Below are 13,845 nucleotides of genomic sequence, written 5' to 3'. Positions count from 1 at the left end.
ATTCTCTTAAAATGAGCTGAATTCCCCAAGACATGAAAAGAGATGCTCTGAGAATCTGTTAGAAAATATGCGAGAGGAAACAGAAAAGTCCTTTCTCAGTCATTACAAAAGTAGTAAAATGAGTAAATTTGAGACATTAAGGAGACACACCAGAACAACATGAAGAGAGAAGGATCAATAATCCAAAGAAAAAGTGTTTCCTAGAGAATGATGAAAAGAATCTTCATAGTTACATATAATAATATTTCATTGGAAGTTAATAATTTTAAATAAAATACAATGGATTTAAGCAAGTTTGAATACCTAATTTTGAATATGATTTTAATTCGCTATTCTCATTGCAATAATATTTATGTACTTATTTGAAGTGAATTTAAAAGCAACTAGCTAGAAGAACAACCTCTCTGTTGATCCCTGGTGGTTTTGAATGTCATACACAATTTACATTAAAAAGAAATTCTTTTATCTTCAGATAGAGTGGTGTTGCAATTATCTTTGCTGCTAAGATTAATGGAAAAGAAATAGTGGGCAATATGGACAGTTGAGCACATAGAAACACACTACCCAAGATAACCCCTTAAGGAGCTTCCATGGTGATCATAATTACCACTGTGAGGGACTCCTGGTCAAGACGAGGAACAGATTTGAATATTTACTACATAGCTATTAGGGGCAAGACCATCAAACATTCCAGGAGAAATAGAAAATAGATAAGTTGGTCCTTATGTAAAAATATAGCTTTGAAAGTTTAAGAGTACATGACATTGGATAGTATTGATTTGGTATTATAGTCATTTATGAAAAGAATAAAATAGTGCAAAGATATTAAAGTGAGATGTAATTCCATTAGTATCTGAATTTGCTGCAAACTCACAGCCTTCCTTAGAACTTTAAGTCTTGTTTGGTGAACTTATAATTGATGTTTAACCTGAAATATTGTGAAAATAGTTAAATCCTATCTTTTGGGGTGGGTAATTTTTGAGACAGGGTATCACTATATAGCTCTGATTGTCCTGAAACTCACAATGTAGATTGGCTGGTTTCAAACTCAGAGATCTGCCTTCCTAGTGCTTGGATTAAAGGCCCGTACCACTATGCCAGGCTAATTCTATCATTGTGTGTGCATGAATGTGTGTGTGTAGTCTCTTTTATAATGTTGTAGATACAATGTCAATAAATGGGGACTTAATTTTCCTGTCTTTTTTCCCATTAACACATTAAAAAACTACATAATAATTGAAGTCTTCTTGGTATTAATGCTTGTTATAGTATCATGTGATTATAATTTGTAATAATAGTCTTATTTATGTACCAAAATATCATGCATGTCTAAAATCTTTGTTTAATAATTTGAACAGCATCACATTCTAATGTAAAATTTCATTTTCTTTTTAGAATGAAATCTGAAGATTGTATTAATAATGCAAGAATTTAAACAAACTTATGGCTTGGAGTTATTTTCTAGTATTTTTAAAGTATTACCTGAATAAAATATGTCATTTTAGTTGGTATAATTCTTCAAATGTTATTTTAAAGCATTTTTATTTTAATTTATTTAGTTTCATATCAGCGTGTGTGTAGATGCTTTTTGAAACAATACTGGCTCAATATATTTACAGCTTCCTTTTGATACTCTGCATAATATCCTGGTAACAGTAACAGATTTGGCTGGATATAGTGGCACAAGATTGGAGGTGGAGGAGAGAAGTTTGGAATTTTCAAGTTTTCCTAGGATAAATGGTGAGTGTCACTTCAGCCTGGACTATATCAGAACTGGTCAATCCTTTATGAAAATGAAGAACTATTTGCTTTTTCCTTCATTGAACCAACCCTTATGTCTGGTAGTTTTGTCTATTTATAGTGCCTATTATAAGTAAAATTATTTTCTTACCTATTTTACAGCAAAAGAGTACAAATTTTCTATTTAGGATTTGTGTGTTTGTGTGTGTGTTTGTATCTGTGTTGAGAAGGGAATAAACAAATATACATCATGTAGGACCAACATTTTACTCATTCTCAGCACCTTGTAATTACTATAATTTTAGATTAACACTAATAATAAACAATAGAACATTCCAAGAAATCAGACATATCGATCAGTTGATGCTTTACTGTGTGTGGAATGGAACAGGACTGAGTAGCGTCCATCGAGTAACAGACTGAGGCACATGCTGATGACAGGTATGGTTTATAAATTGTTTTTGCTAATAGATAGCTCTAGCTTCAAAAGATATGTTAATATTTTACTGAAAAATACACTAGAAGTTGATAAAAACTGACCTTTAAAAGATACACTATTTCTGTCTTTAAGCAAATGTAATTGTTTTCATTCAATATCAAAAACGTGGCTGTTTTAAAATGTTTCATAATTTGCCTTAATTTCAATTCTACATGCTACACAAATCAAGATATTTTAATATTCTATGGTAATAAGTCAATTATTATATTTTGATTGTTGATGGTAATATTAAAAATTATATGACGCATTTTTCACTCATGTTTGCAGATTTACATGAACACATTTTGCTTCCATCTTCTTGAGAATCATGCAAAACCAGAGCTTTATTAATGAATTCATACTCCTGGGGCTATCTCAGAACACAAACGTTGAGAAAATACTGTTTGTTGTGTTTTTGCTAGTCTACTTTGCAACTATTGGTGGCAACGTGATAACAGCGGCAGCAATTATCCACAGCCCTGCACTGCTGGGCGCACCCATGTACTTCTTCTTGGTGTTTCTGTCATTACTAGATGCCTGCACTTCTACTGTTGTAACACCCATGATGATCGTAGGCTTCTTCTATGAAAGGAAGACCATCTCCTTTGAAGGCTGCATGGCGCAACTATTTGCTATACACTTCTTTACCGCTGTAGAGGTGATTATCCTGTCGGTTATGGCTTATGACCGCTATGTGGCCATTTGCAAGCCCTTACACTACTCTTCCATCATGAACCGAAGGCTCTGTGTTCTTTTGGTTGGGGTAGCATGGATTGGGGGGTTCTTGCATTCTATCATACAAATTGTTTTTACCTTGAAGTTACCCTTTTGTGGACCTAATATCATTGATCATTACATGTGTGACTTATTCCCATTACTGAAGCTTGCTTGCACTGACACACACATTTTTGTTATTTTAGTATTTGCCAATAGTGGTTCTATCTGCATCATTATCTTCTCCTTATTACTTGTCTCCTATGGTGTTATCTTGTTTTCTCTGAGAGCCCACAGTTCTGAAGGACGACGTAAAGCTCTCTCCACCTGTGGATCCCATATTATAGTTGTTGTTTTGTTCTTTGTCCCATGTATATTAGTATATGCACGACCTTCATCACCGTTCTCCTTTGAGAAAAACACGCTTATATTTGCCAATGTCCTGACACCATTGCTCAATCCAATGGTTTACACATTCAGGAATAAAGAAATGAAGAATTCCATCAGCAAAATTTGGGAAACACTGATAGTAGTTTCTGATAAATACTAAAAAAAAAAAAAAACATTTTCATGGTGCGGGAGAGAAGATTTTGCCAGTGTGAGCATTTGGTGTGCTGCCAAGAACACCTGAGCTCAGCCCCACCACCCAGGTAAGAAGTCAGGCATGGTAGTATACCTTTAATCCAACAGTGTTGAAGTGCAGATTCCAGTCATCAAGTTGGTAGACAGCTATTTTATCTGAAGAATAGCAAGTTCAAGGTTTAGTCTAGATTTTGACAAGGAGATAGGCTAGAGAGCAGAAGATGTACATATACAATGCCCTTTTTCATCTCTACATTCATGTGCATAGGCACAAACACCATCCCCAAAACATGTATAAACACATATGTATGTAAACTCATCTACTTCCATGAACAACGAGGCAAAAATAGTCACATATACAACAGTTAATGTAAATAAAAAGTGGCCAGTTTACACACACAATCATCTCATTATTTACTCAGAGAGAAAGACATTATATTGTTTGGTAGAAAGTACATCAATACTGAGGGTAAGAAATCTCTTTCCTAGATTATATATTCACTTTAAATTGGCCACTTAGTGTTGCTTCATGAATACTAAACCAGTTCAAGTTCATATTCTTATTTATCTAAAAATAGTTTGAAAAAATTTAACAATTATAGTGTCATTACCACTATATTTCATCTAAAGAAAAAATGATGATAAAGTAAAATAAATGTGTCCCTGAAATTAGAAAAGGAACACACAAAACTTTTCCAAGAGGAAATGGGTTCTGAGTCATGCTATAAGACCCCAGAACCTTGAGAGTGGGATTAAATCAGAGCCTTAAATCTAGGTCTTCCAGCATCATTTGACTCTATTTTAAGTTGGGTACCTTCATGTTTCATAGAAAAAAATGAGTAAGTTTTTCTTTTGTATGATTTCCCTGTCCCTGGCCAATAATTTCAATGACCAGATTTCATATAAAAATATCCAAAAAAATATATCCATAAGGTATCTTGTCTTCTAGGTCAAACAGTGGCAGGTATTAGACATCACTTTCTAGCAGGACCAAGAAAGAAGTGATAGAATCCAGAGGATTTTGACATTTAATTACCATTAAAAAGAATAAAAAAACTTTAAAAAGAGTAATAAGTTAAAAAAGAGAAATAAATTTCAATTTTTTTAGTGATTTAGAGATTCTTTGTGTATATGTATGTATATATATATATATGAAATTGATTGCATTCAAATAGCTATCAAAAGAGATAAATAAAGTTAGGATATATTATATCACTTCATGGTTGTGGGTTTACAAAGCCAAGATGTCAAGGAGAATGTGCAGGAATTTAATTTAATTACACATTTTCCCTTTATAACCAAGTGCAATGACTTTATGGGCATGATAACTAAATGCTCTTACTGTGTTTATGTCTCCTTATTTTTAATTACCAGAGCCGAAGTGCATGGTCCTACAAAGGATGTGTGAGACTGTATTGTTTTTCCATTTGCATACAAAGGAATGATATAAAAACACAAAACTGGAAACCATAACATATAAATAAACACCACAACAATTTTTTTTAAGGCTAAAAGCCCCAACAAAGCATTATGAGATGAAAAGCCTCCAAAAAATACCTTTGAGTTCATTTGTGTTGGACTTATATTTCTGGTCAAGGGATCTGCAAGTATACTTTGCATACCAGTGACACTCCATTGGAGAACAATAATTTTTTTTCTGTGTGAACAGTTACCAATTTGGGATACTGTATACATAAAGGTAACTTGTTTATTGTCCAGTAAATAAATTCCCATTTGTGCATATGAAAGGAACTCATTTTAAATCCATATGTATTTTGGGAATTTATTCTGCCAATAGCATTGAGTAGTGCCCTTCAAGCATGGTCTTGGGGCTATGTGAGGACTGATAAGCCTGAGAGGAATGTATGTTAACTCTTGTGCTCTTGCGTGGCTTGACATGGCTGGAGGCTTAAGGGGGAGTGAGGATTTAGCATGATATTGGCAGCGGCTTCAGCATTACTCTATATATGTGACTTTGTCCTTTTATTACACCTCTTAATAAATTGCTTTTTTATAACTCTGTGAGTTCATGCATCATCTGGCACCCAATATGAGGCTCAAACCCAGGACCCTGAGTTTGAATGTCTCATGCTATACTGACTGAGCAAGATGTCCTTCTTATGCTGTGAATATGTAACTCTCTCATTGATTGATGAATTAAAGCTGTTTCAGCCAATGACCAGGCAGAAGAAAGCCAGGGAGGAAATCCAAACAAGGATACAGAGAGAAAAAGGGTTGATTCAGGGAGACACCATTTAGTCAATGAAGGAGTAATATGCCAGATCATCTCTGGTAAGCCGCAGCCATGTAGCCATACACAGATTAGTAGAAATGAGTTAATTTAATTGTGAGAGCTAGTCATTAACGTGCCTAAGCCAAAGGCCAAACAATTACAATTAATATTGAGCCTTTGAGTTGTTATCTTATAAGCAGCTATGGGACTGGCAGGTGGAAAGAAACCTGTCTAGTGGGACTAGGCAAGATGGAGAAATGTTTTCATTCACACATATGTATATAGTAGAAAAACCAGTTGAACTAGTTGATGATAAGATAATCCGGAAGATTGGAGAGCAGAGAGGATACAGTTATGGGTTGACAATACTATCATAATATATTGTTATATGTTTATTTCTGCCCTTGATTAAGGTATTGTATTTGTACAGCTCATTTAAAAATGTAATCTATATTTAATAAATATAACTTAATAGAGAGTCAACTATAATAGTCAAAATTATAGTCATATTAGTTAGGTTTTTTTAAGAACTTAGGACTTTGTTTTGACAATAAGACACATCTGCTCCTCGCAGCACCAAGCTACATCAACAGAATGATGGGCATTGAAGAGACTCCTTATGGAGTTGGTTAGCCATTTGGGCAAGAAACTTTTCTTGCCTTTACTGCTTCATGGTATACTGTAAAATCTGGTCATGCAGAACCCACAGTAAAATGACTGCTGAACTTGTCTACGGTGAGGTGATCCTTTGAGGTTCCTGCTTCATGAAAGAGACTGCAGGACACAGAAAAATGTGATAGACAAACTGCCAGTATTGGTGGAACTGTTTTTGAAATTTCCTACTTCATGAAAAAGTTTGCTGGATACTATGGGCCTGTGGACTGAGGATAGATGCCACAACAGTACAGAAGAACTTTGGGTGACTGTCCAGGTAGCAAGATGTCTCTGTTAATTCTAGAATTTTGGAAGTTGCTTGCAATGCACTTCCTCTTATTACTTAGGTAATATTATATTCTTCTGGAGTCTCTGATGGAGTTGAAGAATAGATAGATAGTTATAGTTTTCCTTAGTTATGAAAAAAGATAAAGTAAATAGAAATATTGTTACTGTAATTCTTGCTTGATACCTGTTTTGTTATATGTAATTGTATTATGTTAAAGTTAAAACCTTCTTTTCTATTTAAACAGAAAAGGGGAGGTGATGTGGGAATCCCCTCTGTGTGCTGTGATTACCATTAATGAATAAAAAAAACTGCCTTGGCCTGTTGATAGGGCAAAACTTATGTAGGAAGGTATAATTGGACTGAATGCTAGGAGAAAGGAGGGCAGAGTCAGTAGACACCATGGAACTGCTACCAGAGATAGATGTGCTGAAATTTTGCTGGTAGGCCACGTCCTTGTGGTGATATACAGACTAATGGAGATGGTTTAAATTAATTTGTAAGAGTTAGCCAATAAGAAGTTAGAGCTAATGGGCCAAGCAGTGATTTAATTAATACGGTTTCTGTGTGGTTATTTCAATTCTGAGTGGACGGAATGAATAAGCGTCTCCTTTGTCCAACATAAAATACTGCCTTTTTTTCCATTATATAATTTTAGCTTCTTTATCAAAAATCAGTCATTCATTGATTGATTTTCTAGTCTTCAGTTTGATTCCATTTGTCAACCTGTCTGTTTTTATGCCAATGCCACACTCTTTTTATTAATGTAACTCTATAATAGAGCTTTAATGTCAGGGATAGTGATGCCTCCAGAAATTCCTTTTTGAAAAAGATTGTTTTGGCTATTCTTAGTTATTAGATTTTCATATGAAGTTAAGTATTGTTCTCTAGAGGTTTGTGAAGAATTGTGTTCAGATTTGATGCTGATTGCATTGAATTTGCTTTTTATAGGAATCCATATTTTTATGTTGATCCTATCTATCCAAGAGCATGGGAGATTTTTCCATTTTCTGATATCTTTTTCAATTTCTTTCTTCAAAGTCTTAAAGTTCTTGTCAAATAGGGATTTCACTTTTTTGTTTAGTGTTACACCAAGATATTTTATGTTATTTGTGGCTACTGTGAAAGGTGATGTTTCTCTGATTTCTTTCTCAGCTTTTAATTTGTATTAGGGGGGCTACTGATTTTTTTGAGTTGATCTTGTATCCTTCCACATTACTGAAGGTGTTTATCAGCTGTAAGTCTTTCCTGGCAGAGATTTTGGTGTCATTAATGTATACTATTATATCATCTGCAAATAGCAAATGTTTGACTTCTTCCTTCGCAATTTGAGTCCTCTTGATCTCCTTTTGTTGTGTTATTGCTCTAGCTAGAACTTCAAGAACTACATTGAATAGATATGGAGAGACTGTATAGCTTTGCCTTGTTCCTGACTTTAGTGAAATAGTGAAATAGATTTGTGCTTCTCTTTATTTAACTTGATGTTGACTGTCTGCTTGGCTTATATTACTTTTATTATGTTTAGATATTTTTCTTGTATCCCTGATCCTTCTAACACCTTTATCATAATGGATATTCAGTTTTGACAAAGCGCTTTTCAGCGTCCAATGAGATTATCATTTTTTTCACTCATGTCCACAACTACCTGTGCTTTCTGTTATGTTTTCCTGGCCAGTATGCTAGCTCTGTCAAGTAGGCTGAATTAGCAATTCTTTTCAGGCATCCTCCAAATTACAAAGAAAAGAGCAAAACAACATCCTGACTTTTCCTTAGGTTAGTGACAGCCTGTCTGGAAGGTTATGTGGCCACTTCAGATACTGACTATGACTTTACAACCTGGCTGCCATACCATATAGAAATATGGGCCTACAGGGAACTAAGAAGAATTAGTATCACAGATTCATGATGTCTTAGAGAAACCTTAACAAGTCTCTTTCCCCTAAAGGGAAAATTTCTGAGGTCCCAGATCTAAGGTCATTTATTTCAACAGCAGACTGAACACCTTACTGACAAAGTTAAATTCTGTGCCCCAAGATATGTTGTAGATCCATGAACAGACACACAGTCAACATTATTTGGCTAGTTCCAAAGTAAATAGGACTCACTGAGGTCCAGAAATTTTTGTAGCAGTTCTATAAGGAAAACTTGTAATCACCAACCATCACTGAGATCTTCCTTTCCTTTTCAGACAGTGGTATGATGACATAAGAGCATCAGGAATGAAGATTCAACAATTTCACTCCAATTCCTCTGGGGAGGCCTCAGTATTAACTGTGTGATCAGGCTGGCATTCTTCTGCTGCACACACCAGAGCAGATGTTTTGACAGCCAATGAGGGTCATTCTCCTATGAAAAATTGCAAACATACCCTTGACATTATATTAAAACAGGGTCAGGTTCTTTTTGCAATCCATGCAAGAGTCTTTGCATTTTGCTTTAGCAAAGGTAACTCTGATGCAATCATGCCAAAATCTATCCATGGCAAATTGCTCACAGAAATTCACATTCATGTAATTTAGGATAAAAAGAGCATGGTTTAAGGCACTATGTGGAGATTGAGGGCATAATTTCCCCATTTTTATCTTTTGAAGTTGTGTTTTCAAGGAGCTGTGGACATGCTTCACAACTCCTTGTTCTTGAGAATTATAAGGAATACCTGTTTTATATTTAATATCTCATTGGGAACACAATTGTTGAAATGCTTTGCTAATATATTTGATCCATTATTTGTCTTTATAGTTTTGGGAATTCCCATATATGAAAAACACTTTAAACAATGAGTTATTGCAAGCTTAGTGGCTTCTCCAGTCTGTGTGATGGTCATTAAGAAACCTGAGTATCTGTTAATTGGCACATGCACATATCCTAATTTTCCAAATTCAAAATATGAGTAAGATCCATTTGCCATAAGTGATTAGGAAGTAGGCCTTGAGGATTTACTCCCAGATAAGGCACAGGTAAATATTGTGAGCATTTATCACAATGCTTAAAAATCTGATAAGAAATTTTTCTTGTTAATCCAAATTGTTTTCTTAAACTTAAATTGTTTTCTTTTACTGTTTTGATGATGTAAAGCATGTGATCACTGAGAAAACTTAACTTGTATAAAGCTTCTACAATTATAGGCTTATGTAGAACATCTCAGTGCCTCTTGGTGTTAGCTGTCCATTCCTATATTCTTTCCCTTACTCCCCCTTTCTCTTCCTTTCTTCATTTAGGCCTCATATCTGTTCCATCCCATCTTTCCATATTTATATATTCTCTATATTCTAAATGACCTTACTTTCCCAATAGTCTCTTACTCTATCACTCTGTGCCTAACTATTGTGGTTATACAGATTTAGCATGCCTATTGAAAGATTAAAGCTAACATTCCCTTACAAGAGAATACAGACCACATTGGTCTTTTTGGATCTGGGTTACTTCACTCAGGATGATTTTTGTTAATTTCATCCATTTACATATTCAATGCAGTTCCCATCAAAATACTCATAATTTTTTCAGAGGAACTGAAAAAAAAACTGTTATGCTTCTTATGACAAATACTCTAGATAGCAAAACCAATAAAAGTGTGGATTGAGGTATCAGCATCCAAATTTCAAATTATTCTACACAGATATAATAATAAAATTTATAGTACTGGCATGAAAACAAGACACATAGATAACTTTATAGATTTGAATATCTACATATAAACTTACTATATTACAACTAAATGATGTTTGTCATAAGCCAACAATTGAGGAAAATATAGTGCCTTCAACAAATGATGTTGGCATAATATAATAGTCATATGGAAAAATGAATTTAGAACTCTTCACTAAATTTTTCAGAAATCTTCAATCCAACTGGATCAATGGCTTCAACATACGATCTGATACCTTAAAGACAATAGAGGAGAAAATACAGCATAGATTTGACCAGTCTCCTAGTTTGTTTGTATCACAATTAAAACTATTTTTTGCCTATTTGAGAAAAGAAGTGAATGATTCTTTTCTAGTCAATGATCATTGTATTTGGCCTAATTTTAACACATTTTAATTTTTTATGAAGATTCAATACGTTCATACATGTATACAATTAAACACAATCTTTTCTATATTTATTCCTCTCTTCAAATTTCTCCAATATCAACTGTCACATGCCCTACCTAACATGATAAGTCTCTTCCTTTTTGAAAATCAGCTAAATTCATATGCACACATTGTCCTTTTGCACATGTATATGGTGCCAGCTACTAGGTCATGGGTAATCTACTAGTGGCCAGATTCTCAGTAAAGAATATTTTTTCATCCCCTAGGAACTTCAAGGGTGAATACTTTCTCAATATGATAGGGTCCTGGAAATGATCTCTACATTTAGACCTGGAATTTATTTTTTGTAATAACCACAGTAATGGCTACATCAAGCCCAGGAGAAATTTCAGTGCACTTCTTCCTATTCCCTGGCTAATACATTTCCCCCTTTTTCTCCCATATGGTTCTGTGAGCATTGGCAATGGTGTAGGAGAAGTATAATTATCCAATGTAAGACTGATCACTTACTACCTCACCCTTACACCCTTGAGATTGATGTAATTTCAGATTAACACAAGATAGAACAGAAGATCCAATCATATCATTCATATGGATTCACTTGATTCTGCTTTACTGCTTTACTCTGCATTCAGTAGTCAAGATTGTGAAGAAAACTTGAATATAGTTGTATAATCTAAATATGAGATTTTATTTATATTTAACTTAATTTTCAACTACTATGATTTTACTATTATAAGGTTCAATTCAAATGGACCTTGTGTCAGGTCAATTATCTTCTAATCGATTTGAAATTATATCCCTTGTAATAAGTAGTAAAACTTCAGTCTGCTATACACTTCCATGAATGCTTTAAAACAAACTTTGGAAATTGCTATATTGAAAATAAAATGACACTGTTTTGCTTAACAAACATCAACATCTTAATTATAACATGAAAAGGAAGCTATGATGTACTTAATTTTTAGGTAAATGTAGGCCTTTGTTTTCCTTGGAATCTCCTATTGTACTCGGTGCTCTCTCCAGGAAGCCTTTGTGAGGCAACAACAATGCCCTCTAGACTACAATAATACATATTGCTATTAGAACCTATAGCTGTTAAATATGAGATTATATATTTTTGGAAACATTTGATAACCTAAAGGTTCTAGAACCAAGAACAGATCTGAAAAATTTTAAGTAGCTTTTTAATATTTTGCCCCATTTTCTTTTTTCTTTTCTTTTTTATTGCTTCTGTTGTGTCTTTTAAAATTTCTTAATAACATATTTACACTATTTTCCTCTTCCATTTACTTTCTCCGACATATTCTGTGTTGCCCTCCACTACTCCTCCCATGTGCTTCCACCTAATGTCTCTCGTGTTTGACTGAAACATTTTCTATTGTTTAACTGTAATACGCTTATTCCTAGAGGATGGAGAGTTATGCTATAAGAAGTTGTTTGATAGACGTAGTACAGACATTACTACCATTAACAAACATCTCTATGGACACCAAGGCATGACTAATTTGAAATTCGGCCTGATTTAAGATCATATCATGAAGCCCTACTCCTCCTGAAAAAGTTATTGATAGTTGGAGTTATACGCCAAGTTCATAATATTTTCTTCCCATATGTACCCTTGGGTAAGGTGCCCCACGGTCTAGGAAACAAGCTCCAACCATGCTCACAGAAGCCTCCCTTATCAAACTCAGTGGTCAATAATAAGCATAAATATCAAGGGGAAATGATGATAATGAGAAGATGCTGGCATTAAAGGGCAGTGGAAGAGGAAATATTGGTGGCCAATGTGATCATATTTCTTTGGGTAAGTATGTAGAACTGTGAAAAATAAGTAAGTATAAAGCACAAGAATTCTTTAAGATTAAAAAGGTTTTCTAATATTTTACGTTTCACATGTATTTATACATAACAGAATTATACTTTACTGTCTATAAAAGTACTAAAATATACTTAACTGAGCAGTCTTTAATAGTCTTTAATAGTATTTAACAAAACAATGAACATTTTCCTTAAAGATAGATTTTTTTCTGACACAAGACTTTTTGTTTAGTTTATGCACAGAAACATTACATTCCATTCATTGTAGACAATCTGCTCTTTTCTGAATATGGTGGTATATGAAATTATTATCAAATGAAACCCTCTACAAATTACAAAAACTATACTAATAGTAGATATACTTATAAATATTATAAGCGTGGATACAGGTAGAAAGTTTTACAAAATTGCATCATTGAATATCAAGGGACCTGAATATTTACAAACCCTGGGAGAACTAAAAATTAGTCTCACAGACTCATGGCATACAAGGGAAACCTCTTTAAATGTCAGTTGCAGTGAGAGGAAGATATTTAGAATCCGACTTTATGATTGCTTTGTTAGCAACCATGGTGAATACACCACACCAGAAGCAGAGATAACATCCTCCACACCACTGCCAGAGCTGATTTCCTTCAGTCCCTTAGATGTGGAAAGAAGAAATGGAAACAAACAGAAAATCATGGCTAAAAATGAATGACAAGAAGGCTGTCTTCAATTTTTTCACAGACATACTTAGGGAAGCAAAGTAAGCATATCATGTACTTTAATAAAAAATAATTTTTGATAAAATGATTTATTTTTAGGTATTGTCTGCAACCTACTGTGTTCAACAAAATTATACAGCTTTCACTTCACAACCATCTATTCTTGTGAGAATTCTATAAAGCTTGGTCTCATATTATTTCCCTTTTTAGATATTTTATTACCACATTTGGTGTTTTATTAAGTGACTAAAATGTTACACGAAGAAATCAAAGAACAGTACTTCATGATCAATAGTTATTAAAGTGTTCACAGTGCTAAACTAACTATTGTTATAGTGCAAACTCCTTCCGTCCTTGCCTCCTAGAAAGGTCTTTCCATTAATTTATTTTTAGTTTTCAGTTTTTCTAGGAATAATGAAATAAAATGGAAGTCATAATATATGTCTAGAGGACCTGGTGCGGACCCATGCAGTCCTTGTGTATTATGCTTCAGACTCTGAGTTCATATGATCTTTGTTCATGTGGATTTAAAGGTTTCTTTTTCTTTGGTCCTTACATTCTTTCTGCTTCCTTTTTCATGTAGTTCCCTTAGCTTT

At 34.0% G+C, this 13,845-nt stretch overlaps 1 protein-coding gene across 1 annotated transcript; it reads left to right on the top strand.

Moving 5' to 3' along the window:
- Positions 1–2,546: 2,546 nt before the first annotated feature.
- Positions 2,547–3,482, top strand: LOC142838960 (olfactory receptor 4C15-like). The gene has a single exon (XM_075954729.1). It carries the CDS (start codon positions 2,547–2,549, stop codon positions 3,480–3,482), a length of 936 nt encoding a protein of 311 aa, XP_075810844.1.
- Positions 3,483–13,845: the final 10,363 nt, after the last annotated feature.

Source organism: Microtus pennsylvanicus, chromosome 1, assembly GCF_037038515.1.
Source record: "Microtus pennsylvanicus isolate mMicPen1 chromosome 1, mMicPen1.hap1, whole genome shotgun sequence".
In the NCBI taxonomy this organism is placed as follows: domain Eukaryota; kingdom Metazoa; phylum Chordata; class Mammalia; order Rodentia; family Cricetidae; genus Microtus; species Microtus pennsylvanicus.
This window is presented reverse-complemented; position numbering and strand designations above follow the sequence as displayed.

Coding starts and splice junctions, on each gene's coding strand:
- LOC142838960 (XM_075954729.1), top strand. CDS start 2,547: ATGCAAAACCAGAGCTTTATTAATGAATTCATACTCCTGGGGCTATCT.